The sequence below is a fragment of the Anser cygnoides genome, chromosome 34 (assembly GCF_040182565.1).
Source record: "Anser cygnoides isolate HZ-2024a breed goose chromosome 34, Taihu_goose_T2T_genome, whole genome shotgun sequence".
In the NCBI taxonomy this organism is placed as follows: domain Eukaryota; kingdom Metazoa; phylum Chordata; class Aves; order Anseriformes; family Anatidae; genus Anser; species Anser cygnoides.
Window position 1 is genome coordinate 995,954 of NC_089906.1, and position 16,307 is coordinate 1,012,260.

Below are 16,307 nucleotides of genomic sequence, written 5' to 3' on the forward strand. Positions count from 1 at the left end.
TTGGGGCCCTGGGGCAGATATGAGACCCCAGGGGCAGGTTTCAGGGCTCCTGGGGCAGGTTTGGGGGTCCCTGGGGCATATATGAAACCCCTGGGGCAGGTTTGGGGGCCCCTGGGGTAGATCTGGGGGACCCTGGCCCAGCCCTGGGAGGTGCTGGAGCAAGTCCGAAAGGCCCGGGGGGCACATTCGGGAGGCCCTGGGGCAGTTCTGGGCGTCCTGGTGAGGTTCTGGAGGTCCTGGGGCAGCTCGGGGGGGGGCCTGAAGCAGGTTTTGGGGGTCCAGGAGGGGATTTTGGGGTCTCGGGTTTGCTCCTCCGCGCCCCTGTTGTGATAATTCAGAAGCGAGCCCGGCGAGATCGCACGCGGCGACCCCGTTGCGCGCAGGATGTGGCTGGGATCTTGGGGCTTTTGGGGTGGAAAAAAGCCTCTCCGGGGCGTTTTGGGTCGAAAAAACCGCCTCTTTGTGCAACGGGGCAAGTCCCAAGCACAATCCGTGCTCTTGTCATTTCCTTCCTGGGTGATGAAACTCGGTCTTGAGCAAAAACCCTTCCGCTCAGCGCGGGGCCGGAGGGTGCCGGGTTCTGCGGGGTGAGGAGGATGAGGATGAGGATGAGGCTGAAGCTTCTCCTCCTGGTGGCAGGTACGTCGCCCCCCAGCCTCCCGGCGCAGCCCGGGGCCGGGCTGGGAGCCCGCTGAGCCGTCCCGGTGCCCCCCCAGGAGCCGTGGCAGCCCCCCAGCTCGCCCCGGCCCCGCTCGGCCTCGTCTCCGGCGCGGCGCGGATCAGCTGCTTCGCCCCGCGGCGCTTCGCCGGCAGCACCTTCGAGCTCTTCGTCGCGGGCAGGACGGGCCCGGTGCAGAGCATCGCGGCCGAGCCGGGCCAGAATAAAGTGGATTTCATCCTGGACGAGGCCCCGGCGGGGTCCCGGTGCTACCGGTGCCGTTACCGGAGCTACAACGGCAGCGCCTGGCAGGCGTCGGAGCTCAGCGCCGAGGTCGCGGTGAATGGTGCGGGGTGGGACCCGGAATCGCCGCGTTCGGCCCCGAAACCACCATGTTCGGCCCCCAAAACTGCCATGTTCGGCCCCAAAACCGCCGCGTTGGGCCCCAAAACCGCCGCGTTCAGACCCAAACCCATCGCGTTTGGCCCCGAAACCATTGCGTTTGGCCCCAAAACTGCCGTGTTTGGCCCCAAAACTGCCGCGTTTGGCCCCAAAATTGCTGTCTTCAGCCCCAAAACCACCGTGTTCGTCCCCAGAATTGCCACATTCGGTCCCAAAAACGCCAAGTTTGGCCCCAAAATTGACGTGTTCGGCCAAAAAATTGCCACGTTCGGCCCCAAAACCGCCACGTTCAGCCCCCACAACTGCCGCGTTGGGCCCCAAAACCGCCACGTTTGGCCCCAAAACCACCACGTTGGGCCCCAAAATTGCCATGTTCGGCCCCAAAACCTCTGCGTTCGGCCCCAAAATTGCCACGTTCGGTCCCCAAACCGCCGCGTTCGGCCCCAAAACCGCCACGTTGGGCCCCAAAATTGCCACGTTCAGACCCAAAACTGCCATGTTCGGCCCCAAAACCGCCGCAATGGGCCCCAAAACTGCCGTGTTTGGACCCAAAACTGCCACGTTCGGCACCAAAACTGCTGTGTTCGGCCCCAAAATCACCGTGTTCAGCCCCAAAATCACCGTGTTCAGCCCCAAAATTGCCACATTCGGTCCCAAAACTGCCACGTTCGGCCCCAAAATTGCCACGTTCGGCCCCCAAAACCGCCACATTTGACCCCAAAACCTCGCTCCCCTCCTGCAGCCTCGGAGGACGCCGCCTGCCTCCCCGACTTCACGCCCGCGCCTCCTCCTGCGCCCACCTCGGCGGCGCGGCTGGGAGGTACGGGGACGGGGGGGTTACGGGGACGGGGACCGGGGGGGTCTCCCCGTTTTATCCCCCCTCCCGGGGGACGGGGCCGGTCCCCCCCCCGAGCCCCGGCCCTGCCTTGCCTTGCAGCTCGGCCCTGGCTGCTCCCGGTGGTGCTGAGCGCGGCCGTCCTGGTGCTGCTGGCGGCGGCGGCGGCGGCCTGGCGAGGTGCGGGGGCGGGGGGGGGGGGGTCCGGGTTTTGGGGTGGGGGTCCCAGGAGGCTCCCCGCCGCCCTACAAAGCCCGTTTTCTTCCCCGGCAGCCAGGGGCGGACGGCAGCGGGCGGCGAGGTGAGCGAGGTGGGGGGCGCAGGGGGGCGCGGGGGGGGGTATCGAGACCCCCCCCCCCCCTCCCCCCGGCAGCCCCGGCCCCGCAGCCTCCCCCATCCCGAAACGGCCCCGGGGCTGCCACGGGGTTTGTTTTGCAGGCACCCGGAGTCGTGCTGGACCGAGACGGGGTACCCCACGACAGGTAGGGCCCGGCGACCCCATAACGGGTCGGGACCTGGTGACCCCATAACGGGTCGGGACCCGGTGACCCCATACCGGGTCAGGGACCCGGTGACCCCATAAGGGGTCAGGGACCCGGTGACCCCATAACGGGTTGGGGCCCGGTGACCCCATACCGGGTCAGGGCCCGGTGACCCCATAAGGGGTCAGGGACCCGGTGACCCCATAACGGGTTGGGGCCCGGTGACCCCATAACGGGTCGGGGACCTGGTGACCCCATAACGGGTCAGGACCCGGTGACCCCATAAGGGGTCAGGGACCCGGTGACCCCATAACAGGTTGGGGCCCAGTGGCCCCATAACGGGTCGGTACCTGGTAACCCCATAACAGCTCACAGTAACCCCATAACAGGTCGGGGATCCAGTACCCCATACTGGGTCTGGGCCCGGTGACCCCATAGTGGGTCGGGACCCAGTGACCCCATAAGAGGTCAGGGATCCAATACCCCATACCGGGTCGGGACCTGGTAACCCCATCACGGGTCAGGGATCCGGTGACCCCATACCAGGTCTGGGCCCAGTGACCCCATACCGGGCCGGGACCCGGTGACCCCATAACAGGCCAGGGCCCAGTAACCCCATATCGGGTCGGGGCCCGGTGACCCCATAACAGCTCGCGGTACCCCATACCGGGTCGGCACGGCCCCGTTCGCATCCACGGGCACCCCGTTAACGTCCTCCCTTCCCTTGGCAGAGCTCTGCTACGAGAACTGCGTCTTCGGAGCCCCTGTGGTGAGTGGGGTCGCTGTGGGGCCGCTATGGGGCTGCTGTGGGGCCGCTATGGGGTCGCTGTGGGGCCGCCGTGGGTGCCCCCCACGGCCGAGGCTGCCCCCCCGGGGCTCCGCTCACCGCAGCCTCCGTCCCGGTGCAGAGCACCGCCGGCCCCAACGCCCCGCCGCCGCGGCCCCGCACGCCCTCCCCGGCCCGGCCCCACTTCAGCACCTTCAGGTCGGCCGCGTGAGCCCGGACGGACGGACGGACGGACGGACGGACGGAGCGACAGCGCCGAGCCCCCCCGGGAGCCCCCCGGCAGAGCGCGGCGAACGGCCCCGGTGATGCCCGGGCCCCAAATCGCGGTGTCCCCGCTGGTCGCGGTGGCAATAAAGGTGTTGGCTGCCCGGTGGCGGTGCAGGTGTGGGTCTGTCCCCGCTACGCGGCCCCGGTGCCCGGTGCCGGTCCCGGTGCTGGTCCCGGTGCTGGTCCCGGTGCTGGTCCCGGTGCCCCGTGCCCGGTTCTTGGTTCCTGGGCCCTGTTCCCGGGGCCTGGTTTGGGTTCCTGGGCCCAGTTCCTATCCCGGTTCCTGTGCCCGGTTCCGGTTCCTCTCCCCAGTTCCATCCCAGTTCCCATCCCCGTTCCCATCCCCATGTCCAGTTCCCATGCCCAGTTCCATCCCAGTTTCCATCCCGCTCCATCCCAGTTCCCCCCTCCAGTTCCCATCCCGTTCCCATCCCCATCCCCGTTCCCCTCCCCGGTTCCATCCCAGTTCCCACCCCCATTCCCATCCCTATTCCAGTTCCCATCCCCATCCCAGTCCCCATCCCGGTTCCATCCCCAGTTCCCATCCTGGTTCTCGTTCCCGTCCCTATCCTGGTCCCTGTCCCCATTCCCGTTCCCTCTCCCCGGTTCCATCCCAGTTCCCACCCCCATTCCCATCCCCGTGCCCGGTTCCATCCCAGTTTCCATCCCGCTCCATCCCAGTTCCCCCCTCCAGTTCCCATCCCGTTCCCATCCCCATCCCCGTTCCCCTCCCCGGTTCCATCCCAGTTCCCATCCCGTTCCCATCCCCATCCCAGTCCCCATCCCGGTTCTATCCCCAGTTCCCGTCCTGGTTCTTGTTCCCGTCCCTATCCCGGTTCCCATCCCCGTCCCCATCCCCACTCCCGTTCCCGTTCCCATGCCCATCCCCATTCTGTCCCCATCCCATCCCCATCCCAGTCCCCATCCCGGTTCCATCCTCAGTTCCCATCCCGGTTCCCTCTCCCCGGTTCCATCCCAGTTCCCACCCCCATCCCCGTGCCCAGTTCCATCCCAGTTTCCATCCTGGTCCATCCCAGTTCCCCTCTCCAGTTCCCATCCCATTCCCATCCCTGTTCCCATTCCCATCCCATCCCCATCCCCGTTCCCGTGCCCGGTTCCGGTTCTGGTTCCTCTCCCCAGTTCCATCCCAGTTCCCACCCCCGTTCCCATCCCCGTGCCCAGTTCCATCCCCGTTCCCACCCCGTTCCCATCCCCATGCCCAGTTCCATCCCAGTTCCCACCCCCGTTCCCATCCCCATCCCAGTTCCCACCCCCGTTCCCATCCCCGTGCCCAGTTCCATCCCAGTTCCCACCCCTGTTCCCATCCCTGTCCCAGTTCCATCCCAGTTCCCCCCCCCCAGTTCCCACCCCCGTTCCCATCCCCACCCCCCGTCCCCATCCCCGTTCCCTCTCCCCGGTTCCATCCCCGTTCCCACCCCGTTCCCATCCCCATGCCCAGTTCCATCCCAGTTCCCACCCCCGTTCCCATCCCCATCCCAGTTCCATCCCAGTTCCCCCCCCCAGTTCCCACCCCCCGTTCCCATCCCCACCCCCGTCCCCATCCCCGTTCCCTCTCCCCGGTTCCATCCCCGTTCCCACCCCGTTCCCATCCCCATGCCCAGTTCCATCCCAGTTCCCACCCCCGTTCCCATCCCCACCCCCGTGCCCAGTTCCATCCCAGTTCCATTCCAGTTCCCATCCCCATCCCTGTGCCCAGTTCCATCCCAGTTCCCATCCCCATCCTTGTGCCCAGTTCCATCCCAGTTCCATCCCAGCTCCCATCCCCATCCCTGTGCCCAGTTCCATCCCAGTTCCCATCCCCACCCCTGTGCCCAGTTCCATCCCAGTTCCCGTCCCCATCCCTGTGCCCAGTTCCATCCCAGTTCCCACCCCCGTTCCCATGCCCAGTTGCATCCCAGTTTCCATCCCGGTCCATCCCAGTTCCCCCCTCCAGTTCCCACCCCCGTTCCCATCCCCATCCCAGTTCCATCCCAGTTCCATCCCAGTTCCCATCCCCATCCCTGTGCCCAGTTCCATCCCAGTTCCCCCCTCCAGTTCCCACCCCCGTTCCCATCCCCATCCCAGTTCCATCCCAGTTCCCCCCTCCAGTTCCCACCCCCGTTCCCATCCCCATCCCAGTTCCATCCCAGTTCCATCCCAGTTCCATCCCAGTTCCCATCCCCATCCCAGTTCCATCCCAGTTCCCCCCTCCAGTTCCCACCCCCGTTCCCATCCCCATCCCAGTTCCATCCCAGTTCCATCCCAGTTCCCATCCCCATCCCAGTTCCATCCCAGTTCCCCCCTCCAGTTCCCACCCCCGTTCCCATCCCCATCCCAGTTCCATCCTAGTTCCCCCCTCCAGTTCCCACCCCCGTTCCCATCCCCATCCCAGTTCCATCCCAGTTCCCCCCTCCAGTTCCCACCCCCGTTCCCATCCCCATCCCAGTTCCATCCCAGTTCCCCCCTCCAGTTCCCACCCCCGTTCCCCTCCCCGTTTCCATCCCGGTTCCCGTTCCCGCCCCCCCCCTCCCCCTCCCCCCCCCCTGCTCCGCGCCCGCCGCCCACCCGGGGGCGCTCCCTCCCCCACCCCCTCCCCCCCCCCTCCCCTCCCCCCCCCCCGCCGTTTCCCGGGGCGGGGCGGGGCGGGGCGGGGCGGGGGCGGGGCGGGGGCGGCGGGCGCAAGATGGCCGCCGTGTCGGTGTTCGGCGGCGTGCGGCTGCTGACGATCGGCGACGCCAACGGGGAGCTGCAGCGGCACCAGGAGCAGCAGCCGCTGCGCCTCGAGGTCCGCACCGGGCCCGACAGCGCCGCGCTCGCGCTCTACGGCCGTGAGTGCGGGGGGGGAGGGGCGGGGGGGGGGGGGGGGGGCTGATGGGGTCGGGGGGGGGGGTAATGGGGGTGGGTAATGGGGTTCGGGGGGGTTATGGGGGGTTATGGGGTCTGGGGAGGGATGGGGTATGGGGGGGGATGGGGTATGGGGGGGTCTTGGGGGGTTATGGGGTCTGGGGGGATAATGGGGCCGGGAGGGGGTCTGGGGGGGTTAATAGGGCCGGGGGGGGGTAATGGGGCCGGGGGGGTAATGGGGTCTGAGGGGGGGTTGGGGGGTTGTGGGGTCTGGGGGGGTTGTGGGGCGGGGGGGTGATGGGGGGTTATGGGGTCTGGGGGGAGGATGGGGTCTGGGGGGGTTAATAGGGCCGGGGGGGGGGTAATGGGGCCGGGGGGGGGGGTAATGGGGCCGGGGGGGGTAATGGGGTCTGAGGTGGTAATGGGGCCGGGGGGGTAATGGGGTCTGAGGGGGGGTAATGGGGCCGGGGGGGGTCTTGGGGGGTTATGGGGTCTGGGGGGGGGTAATGGGGCCGGGAGGGTGATGGGGGGTTATGGGGTCTGGGGGGGGGATGGGGTCTGGGGGGCCTAATAAGGCTGGGGGGGGTCTTGGGGGGTTATGGGGTCTTGGGGGGTTATGGGGTCTGGGGGGGTTAATAGGGCCGGGGGGGGGGTTAATAGGGCCGGGGGGGGGGGGGGGTAATGGGGCCGGGGGGGTAATGGGGTCTGAGGTGGTAATGGGGCCGGGGGGGTAATGGGGTCTGAGGGGGGATAATGGGGCCGGAGGGGGTTGGGGGGTTATGGGGTCTGGGGGGGTTATGGGGTCTGGGGGGGTTATGGGGTCTGGGGGGGTTATGGGGTCTGGGGGGGTTATGGGGTCTGGGGGGGGTAATGGGGCCGGGGGGTGATGGGGGGTTATGGGGTCTGGGGGGGGGATGGGGTCTGGGGGGGTTAATAGGGCCGGGGGGGGGGGTAATGGGGCCGGGGGGGTCTTGGGGGGTTATGGGGTCTTGGGGGGTTATGGGGTCTGGGGGGTTAATAGGGCCAGGGGGGTGATGGGGGAATGGGGTCTGGGGGGGTGGGGGGTACGGGGGGGTTATGGGGGGGTTATGGGGTCTGGGGGGGGGATGGGGAGTTATGGGACCTGGGGAGGGTAATGGGGTTTGGGGGGGATGGGGTCTGGAAGGTGATGGGGTCTGGGGGGGTGATGGGGGGTGATGGGGGAGTTATGGGGCCTGGGGGGGTAATGGGGTCGGGGGGGGTCTGGGGAGGTTAATAGGGCCGGGGGGGGGGGGTAATGGGGCCTGGGGGGGTAATGGGGCCGGGGGGGTCTGGGGGGGGTTATGGGGTCTGGGGGAGTAATGGGGCCGGGGGGGGTAATGGGGCCGGGGGGGGTGTGGGGGTGATGGGGTATGGGGGGTTGATGAGGTGGTTATGGGGGGGTTATGGGGTCTGGGGAGGTTATGGTGGGGTTATGGGGTCTGGGGGGGTTAATGGGGCCGGGGGGGGGGGTCTGGGGGGATGATGGGGTACGGGTGCGTTATGGGGGGATGATGGGGTCTGGGGGGTAGTGGGGGTGGGGGGGATGGGGTCTGGGGGGGTGATGGGGTACGGGGGAGTTATGGGGGATTAATGGGGCCTGGGTGGTAATGGGGTCGGGGGGGGTTGGGGGCTGATGGGGTCGGGGGGAGGGTTAATAGGGCCTGGGGAGTAATGGGGCCAGGGGGGTTAACGGGGTATGGGGGGGCGTGGTGTTATGGGGGGGTAATGGGGATGGGGAGGGATGGGGGTTATGGGGGCTTATGGGGTCTGGGGGGGTAATGGGGCCAGGGAGGTAAGGGGGGGTTATGGAGTCTGGGGGGGCATATGGGGTCTGGGAGGGCTAATGGGGCCAGGGGGTAATGGGGTCTGGGGGGTTGGGGCCTTGGGGGGTGTTATGGGGCCGAAGGAGTTAATAGGGTCGGAGGGCGTTGGAGGGATTATGGGGTCTGGGGGGGCGTATGGGGTCTGGGGAGGTATGAGGCCTGGGGGGTATTATGGGGCCGAAGGGGTTAATAGGGCCGGGGGGGTTGGGGGTCTGGGGTGGGGTATGAGGTCAGGGGGGTAATGGAGGAGTTGTGGGGTCTGGGGGGGCTAATAGGGCCGGGGGGGGGGGGTATGGGGTCTGAGAGGGTTAATAGGGCCTGGGGGTAAGGGGGAGGTTATGGGGTATGGGGGGGGAGGTAACGGGACCAGGGGGCTATAGGGTCTGGGGTAATGGGGTCGAAGGGGTTAATAGGGCCGGGGGGGGGGGGGGTTATGGGGGGAGTTACGTGGTCTGGGGGGGTTATGGGGGGAGCTATGGGGTCTGGGGGGGAATATGGGGTCTGGGGGGGGTCTGGGGCCAAAGGGGTTAATAGGGTCAGAGGGGGTATGGGAGGGCTAGGGGGCCAGGGGGTTAATAGGGCTTGGGGGGGAATGGGGGGGCTATGGGGTTTGGGGGGTTCTTGGGGCTGGGGGGCGTTGGGGGGGTTATGGGGCTTGGGGGGGTCATGGTGCTGGGGGGAACGGGGGGTTATGGGGTATTGGGGTAATGGGGCTGGGGGTTTGGGGGGGTCATGGGGTTAACGGGGCTGGGGGCGAACAGGAACGGGGGTTCATGGGGGGGGGGGGTTAATGGGGCCGGGGGGAGCTGGGCCTGGGGGGTTTGGGGGGGCTGGGGGGGGCTCGGGGGGGGTTCTGGGGGACTGGGGGGGGAATTTGGGGTCGGGGGGCTGCAGGAGTGAAGGGGGCGCTGGGTTTTGGGGTGCAGGGAGCGGGCACGGAGGGGCTGGGGTTGGGGGGGGCAAACTGGGGGGGGGGGCAAATAGGGCAGTACCGGGGGGGGGCCAAAAGGGGCCAAACTGGGCAATACTGGGGGATGGTAAATGGGGCCAAACTGGGTAATACTGGGGGGCCAAACTGGGCAGTACTGGGGGGCCAAACTGGGGCCAAACTGGGCAGTACTGGGGGGCCGAACTGGGCAATACTGGGGGGGGCAAGCGGGGCCTAACTGGGCAATACTGGGGGGGCGAACTGGGCAATACTGGGGGGCAAATGGGGCCAAACTGGGCAATACTGGGGGGGCGAACTGGGCAATACTGGGGGGCAAATGGGGCCAAACTGGGCAGTACTGGGGGGCGAACTGGGCAATACTGGGGGGCAAATGGGGCCAAACTGGGCAGTACTGGGGGGCCAAACTGGGCAGTACTGGGGGGCAAATGGGGCCAAACTGGGCGGTACTGGGGGGCCAAACTGGGCGGTACTGGGGGGGCCAAACTGGGCAGTACTGGGGGGGCCAAACTGGGCAGTACCGGGGGGGAAAACGGGGCCAAACTGGGCAATACTGGGGGGGGGGGGGGCAAATGAGGCCTACTGGGCGATACTGGGGGGGGCCAAACCGGGCGCTACCGGGGCCAAACTGGGCCAAACCCGGTGCTATGGGGGGGGGGGGAGGAGGAGGCCGGGAAAGTCGATCCTGGCCCCCCCCCCCCCCCCGGCCCAAAATAGCCGCGTGCCGGGGCCCTGCCAGCCGGCGCCGCGCGGGGCCGGATCCTGCCGGGAAGCTGCCGCCGGCGCGGAGTTTTCTTTGTCTGCGCGGCGAGCCCCTTTTCCCCTTTTCTGCGCTTTTTAACCCAATTTCTGCCTCCCCCCCCCCCCGCCCCGCCGGGGGCGCGCGGCCCCATTGTTCGCCCCACAATGGGATCGGCCCCCGGCCCCGGATGCTAATTTATGCAAATGAGCCCCGGCTCCCGATCCCTTCCCCGAGCCGGGTCTTCGGCTTGAATTTTTTTTTTTAATATTTTAATATTTTAATCGTTTTAAAAATTATTTGCGTTCTTATTTTTTTAAATTATTTGCGGTTTTTACTTTCAATTCTGGGGGCGGGCCGGGGGCCGCCGCTGGTGACCTGACCCGCTTCTTCCCTCCCCCTCCCGGCAGGTGCTAATTAAGCCGCCTTAATTGATCGGCCTCATTTAATTACGGCGGCCCCAACCCTTACGGGGGGGGGGGGGGGTCTGGGCTTCGTTACCCCGCGCTCGTTAATTGGTGTTGGGGAACGGGGAGGGGGAAACTGAGGCACGGGGGGGGGGGGGCTGGGGGCTCCCCCTGCCCCCCACAGCCCGGCCTCGTTTGCTCGCCGGCCCTTAACGAAGCTCCCGGGGGGGTCAATGAGGAGAGCCCCGATTTGGGCGGATTTCACCCCAATTCCCCAATTCGGCCGGATTTCACCCCAATTCCTCCGGCCCGGCCTGGACCCGTTTTCGCGAAGCCGCTTTGGGGCTAATCCCCCGGTTTTTGGGACTGGGACCGCGGGGGCGTCCCGGCGCCGTCCCCTCCCGCTCCACGAGGTGATGCGGGTGCTAATTACGCACTCGTTACACCCCGGCTAACGAACCCGGCCCCCTAACGAGCCCTCCCGGCCCGGCGCTGCCCCGTCCCGCGCCCCGCTTTGGGGTTTTGGCACCCCCCGGTGCGGGGTTTTGGCCGCTCGGAAGCTTCGGGGACAACCCTCGAGCTGATCACTGGACGGGGGGTGTGTGTGCTAATTAATCAGCATTAATTGCGCTAATTAGTTCGTATCACCGCAGCGTCGCCGCCTTTCGGCACGGCGAAGGGCGCCGGGCGCCGCGGGGCGACCCCGGTTCGTGCCCCCGGGGTTCGGCTCCCGATTTATCCTAACGAGCCGCTCGGCTCCCGGTGTATCCTAACGAGCCTAACGAGCCGCTCGTTCCCCCCCCCCCCCAATTTTTTTCCATGCCCCCCCCCCCCCAGATGAAGACGTCTGCGTGTTCAAGTGCTCCGTGTCCCGCGAGACCGAGTGCAGCCGCGTGGGCAAGCAGTCCTTCATCGTCACGCTGGGCTGCAACAGCGTCCTCGTGCAGTTCGCCACCCCCACCGGTGAGCCCCCCCCCCTTAAATAACCCCCCCCGGTTCAGTATCCTCGCCCCCCGGTTCAATATCCCCCCCCCCATTCAATACCCCCTTCCCAGGTTAAACACCCTGCCCCCCAAGTTAAATATCCCTGCCTGGGTCCAATATTCCCCCTGTTAAATATCCCCCCCCGATTAAATATTCCCCCCCCAGTTAAATATCCTCCCCTTGATTAAATATCCCCCCCCCCAGTTAAATATCCTCCCCTTGATTAAATATCCCCCCCCAGTTAAATACCCACCAACACCAGTTAAATATGCCCCCCCGGTCCAATATACCCCCCAGTTAAATATTCCCCCCCACCAGTTAAATACCCACCAACACTGGTTCAATATCCTCCCCCAGTTACATATCCTCCCTCTCTGGCTTAAATATGCCCCCCCCCAGTCCAATATGCCCCCCCGGTCCAATATACCCCCCTTTGATTAAATATTCCCCCCCAGTTAAATATTCTCCCCCCGGTTAAATATCCCCGCCTGGGTCCAATATCCCCCCCACCATTCCAATACCCCCCCCCATTAAATATCCCCCCTTGATTAAATATTCCCCCCCAGTTAAAATACCCACCAACGCCCGTTCAATATCCTCCCTCCGCGAGTTAAATATCCCCCCCGGTTCAATACCCCCCCCGGTTCAATATCCCCCCCCGGTTCAATACCCCCCCTCCGGTTAAATACCCCCCCCAGTTACTTATCACCCCCCCCCCACAGATTTCTGCTCCTTCTACAACATCCTGAAGAACTGCCGGGGGCACAACACGGAGCGCTCGGTGTTCAGCGAGCGGACAGAGGAGTCCTCGGCCGTGCAGTACTTCCAGGTGCCGCTCTTCGGGGGGGGGGTGGGCGGCTTCGGGACCCCCTCCCCGTTATTTTTACCCTCCGTGACCCCCCCCCCTCTATATGTCCCCCCCCCCCCGCAGTTCTACGGGTACCTGTCGCAGCAGCAGAACATGATGCAGGACTACGTGCGGACGGGCACCTACCAGCGCGCCATCCTGCAGAACCACAGCGACTTCAAGGACAAGGTGAGCAACGCCCCCCCCCCCGCCACCGCCCTTAACCCCTCCATTTTTGGGGAACCCCAAAATTTTGGGGGCTCCGCGGCCTTCCCTCGCCCCCCCCCCCCAAACCCCAACCCACCCCCGCAGATCGTCCTGGACGTGGGCTGCGGCTCGGGCATCCTCTCCTTCTTCGCGGCGCAGGCGGGCGCCAGGAAGATCTACGCCGTGGAGGCCAGCACGATGGCGCAGCACGCCGAGGTGGGGGCGTACCGGGAGCCTCCCCCCCCACGCATTTTGGGGGCTTGGGGGCGCCGTGCTGAGCGTCTCCCCCCCCGCGCAGGTGCTGGTGAAGAGCAACAACCTGACGGAGCGCATCGTGGTGATCCCCGGCAAGGTGGAGGAGGTGTCGCTGCCCGAGCAGGTGGACGTCATCATCTCGGAGCCCATGGGCTACATGCTCTTCAACGAGCGCATGCTGGAGAGCTACCTGCACGCCAAGAAGTACCTCCAAGCCCAGCGGTGAGTGCCAGGGGGGCAGCGGGAAGAACCTTTTCCCCCCCCCCCACCTCCCTCCGCAGCACCGAGCGTCCCCCTTGCCGCCTACCCCCCCCCTCCCCAGGGAACATGTTCCCCACCATCGGCGACGTGCACTTGGCGCCCTTCACGGACGAGCAGCTCTACATGGAGCAGTTCACCAAGGCCAACTTCTGGTGAGGATCCGCACCCTTCCCTGCCCCCCCTCCCTTCTCAGGACCCCCCCCCCCACCCCGGGGGCTGACGGGGCTGTGCTCCGCAGGTACCAGCCCTCCTTCCACGGCGTGGACCTGTCGGCGCTGCGCGGCGCCGCCGTGGACGAGTATTTCCGACAGCCCGTGGTGGTGAGCCGCGGCCGGGACGTTGCGGGGGGGCACAACGGGGTGTTTTTCTTTGGGGGGGAGCCCCTCCGGCCAACCCCCCTCCTCTGCCCGCAGGACACCTTCGATATCAGGATCCTGATGGCCAAGTCGGTCAAGTACACGGTCAACTTCTTAGAAGCCAAAGAAGGCGACTTGCACAGGTTGGGGGGGGGCGGCTCTGCGGGGTGTTTTTTTTTGGGGTGACGGGACCCCGAGGCCTTTTTGGGGACGGGGGGGGCGTCTCAGCCCCTGATGCCCCCCCCCCCCACTTTTGCCTTCCAGGATAGAAATCCCCTTCAAGTTCCACATGCTGCACTCGGGGCTGGTGCACGGCCTGGCCTTCTGGTTCGACGTCGCCTTCATTGGCTCCATGTAGGCAGCGGGGAGGGCGCCGGCGCCCGCCGAAACCCCCCCGTCCCCTCCGGCACCGCGCTGACCCCCCTCCCTGTGTGTGTGTGTGTCCCCCCCCACCCCAGCATGACCGTGTGGCTCTCGACGGCCCCCACCGAGCCGCTGACGCACTGGTACCAGGTCCGCTGCCTCTTCCAGTCGCCGCTCTTCGCCAAAGCCGGGGACACGCTCTCAGGGACCTGCCTGCTCATCGCCAACAAGAGGTGGGAGCCCCCCCCCCAGCACCGCGATTTTATGACCCATTTATGGAAATATTTCTGTAAATTTGGGTAAATATTTAAATATCTGGTGTCCCCCCCCCGGCAGGCAGAGCTACGACATCAGCATCGTGGCGCAGGTGGACCAGACGGGCTCCAAGTCCAGCAACCTCCTGGACCTGAAAAATCCCTTCTTCAGGTAGGGCCGGGGGCGACGGATGGGCTTGGGGGGGGGGTCCTGCCCACCCCTCACCGCGTCCCCCCCAGGTACACGGGCACCACCCCGTCGCCCCCCCCGGCTCCCACTACACGTCGCCGTCGGAGAACATGTGGAACACGGGCAGCACCTACAACATGAGCAGCGGCATGGCCGTGGCCGGTGCGTCCCAGCGCTCCCAGTCCGCCCAGTGCCGCCTTCCCCCTCTCTTACTGGGGGCGGCTTCCCCCTCGCCCTGATTTTTGGGGGATTGAACCGTGTCCCCCATCCCCCCCTCCTTTCTCGGCGCAGGGATGCCGGCGGCGTACGACCTCAGCAGTGTTATCGCCGGCGGCTCCAACGTCGGCCACAACAACCTTATTCCTCTAGGTGAGGGGCGCGGGGGGGGGGGCACAGAAGGGGGGGTCTCGGGGTGTGGGGGGGGCGGCCGAGCCCTGGCAGCCCCCAGCCTCTCCTCTCTCAGCAGCCAACACCGGCATCGTGAACCACACTCACTCCAGGATGGGCTCCATCATGAGCACCGGCATCGTCCAAGGTACCCCCACGGCCCCCTAACGCCCCCCACAACCCCATAATAACCCCCACGACCCCATAATAACCCCCACGGCCCCCTAACGCCCCCCCCGACCCCATAATAACCCCCACAACCCCCTAACACCCCCCCCATGACCCCATAATAACCCTCACAGCCCCATAACCCCTTGGACCATGTAACACCGTAACGACCCCATAATATGCTCCCCCCCACGACCCCATAATAACCCCCCCGACCCCATAATAACCCCCACGACCCTCTAACACCCCCCCCATGACCCCATAATAACCCTCACAGCCCCCCCTGGCCCCATAATGCCCCCCCTGGCCCCATAACGCCCCCTGGCCCCATAATGCCCCCACCCCCAGCCTCTTAACGCCCCCCAACCCCATAACCCCTTCCCCCCAGCCCCCTGATGCCCACCCCCACGACCCCATAATAACCCCCATGGCCCCCTAACGCCCCCCCCCTGCTCCGGACCCCATAACCCCCCCTCCAGCCCCATAACCCCTTGGACCATGTAACACCGTAACGACCCCATAATACGCTCCCCCCCGGCCCCATAACCGCTCCCCCCAGCCCTATAACCCCCCCAGCCCTATAACAATCGCCCCCCTGACCCCATAACCCCTTCCCCCGGCCCCATAATGCTCCCCCGGCCCTATAACCCCCCCCGGCCCCATAATGCCCCCTGGCCCCATAACACCACCCCAGCCTCATAACGCCCCCCAACCCCATAACCCCTTCCCCTGGCCCCATAACGCCCCCCCCCGACCCCATAACCCCTTTCCCCGGCCCTATATCCCCACCCCAGCCCCATAACGCCCCCCAACCCCATAACCCCTTCCCCCGGCCCCATAATGCCCCCCCCCCCAACCCCTTCCCCTGGCCCCATAACGCCCCTCCCGACCGCATAACCCCTTCCCCCGGCCCTATATCCCCACCCCAGCCCCATAACCCCTTCCCCCGACCCCATAACCCCTTCCCCCCGACCCCATAACCCCTTCCCCCTGACCCCATAACCCCTTCCCCCGGCCCCATAACCCCTTCCCCCGGCCCCATAACCCCTTCCCCCGGCCCCATAACCCCTTCCCCCCGGCCCCATAACCCCTTCCCCCCGACCCCATAACCCCTTCCCCCGGCCCCATATACCCCTTCCCCACCCCGGCCCCATAACGCCCCCAACCCCATAGCCCCTTCCCCCGGCCCCATATCCCCACCCCGGCCCCATAACCCCTTCCCCCCGACCCCATAACCCCTTCCCCCGGCCCCATAACCCCTTCCCCCGGCCCCATAACTCCCCCCCGACCCCATAACCCCCACCCCAGCCCTCATAACGCCCCCTGACCCCATAACCCCTTCCCCCGGCCCTATATCCCCACCCCGGCCCCATAACGCCCCCCGACCCCGTAACCCCTGACCCCCCCCCCCTTCTCGCCCCCCCCCAGGCTCCTCCAGCGGGCAGAGCGCCGGCGGCTCCAGCGCCCACTACCCCTCAACAGCCAGTTCACCATGGGCGGCCCCCCCATCTCCATGGCCTCCCCCATGTCCATCACCACCAACACAATGCATTACGGGAGCTAAGGGCTCCCCCCGGGACTGACGGCGCCACCAAAAAAACAACAACAAAAAAACCCCAAAACCACCCCAAAACGACCGCCGGGGCCGCTTTCACCCCCGTTCGACGCAGCCCCCGCGCAGCCGCTCTTCGACGTCGGACACGGACAGGTTTTTTTTTTTTTTGATTTTTTTTGATTTTTTGGAATTTTTTTTTTTGGAATTTTTTTTTTTTGGATTATTTTGGGGTTTTTCTCCTCGTTTTTAAGCGGAGCCGACGCCGCTTC

General features: G+C 66.2%; 2 protein-coding genes across 3 annotated transcripts; both read left to right on the forward strand.

Annotated features, from left to right (window-relative positions):
• Window positions 1–288: 288 nt before the first annotated feature.
• C34H19orf38 (chromosome 34 C19orf38 homolog) lies at window positions 289–3,535 on the forward strand. Of its 2 annotated transcripts, XM_066986500.1 has the most exons (8): window positions 289–639; window positions 717–1,004; window positions 1,803–1,880; window positions 1,998–2,075; window positions 2,169–2,196; window positions 2,334–2,377; window positions 3,109–3,146; window positions 3,286–3,535. In XM_066986500.1, the coding sequence occupies exons 1-8, from the start codon at window positions 597–599 to the stop codon at window positions 3,373–3,375; spliced, it is 687 nt and encodes a 228-aa protein (XP_066842601.1). In that variant the 5' UTR covers window positions 289–596; the 3' UTR covers window positions 3,376–3,535. The 2 variants fall into 2 exon arrangements, with proteins under 2 accessions (XP_066842601.1, XP_066842602.1); XM_066986501.1 differs by lacking the exon at window positions 2,169–2,196 and having other exon boundaries at window positions 298–639.
• A 2,537-nt stretch (window positions 3,536–6,072) lies between these two features.
• Window positions 6,073–16,185, forward strand: CARM1 (coactivator associated arginine methyltransferase 1). Its single transcript, XM_066986503.1, is given in 19 exon segments — window positions 6,073–6,259; window positions 11,049–11,174; window positions 11,918–12,024; window positions 12,127–12,231; window positions 12,355–12,465; window positions 12,548–12,715; window positions 12,717–12,726; window positions 12,827–12,917; window positions 13,004–13,085; window positions 13,179–13,264; window positions 13,386–13,475; window positions 13,580–13,717; window positions 13,821–13,910; window positions 13,979–14,007; window positions 14,010–14,090; window positions 14,220–14,297; window positions 14,395–14,463; window positions 15,912–15,956; window positions 15,959–16,185. Coding segments are annotated over 19 exon segments (1,740 nt in total). The 5' UTR covers window positions 6,073–6,114; the 3' UTR covers window positions 16,048–16,185.
• Window positions 16,186–16,307: the final 122 nt, after the last annotated feature.

Excerpts from the sequence above, each read along its gene's own strand:
- C34H19orf38 (XM_066986500.1), top strand. The coding sequence starts at position 597 with ATGAGGATGAGGATGAGGCTGAAGCTTCTCCTCCTGGTGGCAG. Across the intron at positions 640-716 it reads GCTTCTCCTCCTGGTGGCAG|GAGCCGTGGCAGCCCCCCAG; the intron begins GTACGTCGCCCC and ends GTGCCCCCCCAG. Across the intron at positions 3,147-3,285 it reads GCGTCTTCGGAGCCCCTGTG|AGCACCGCCGGCCCCAACGC; the intron begins GTGAGTGGGGTC and ends GTCCCGGTGCAG.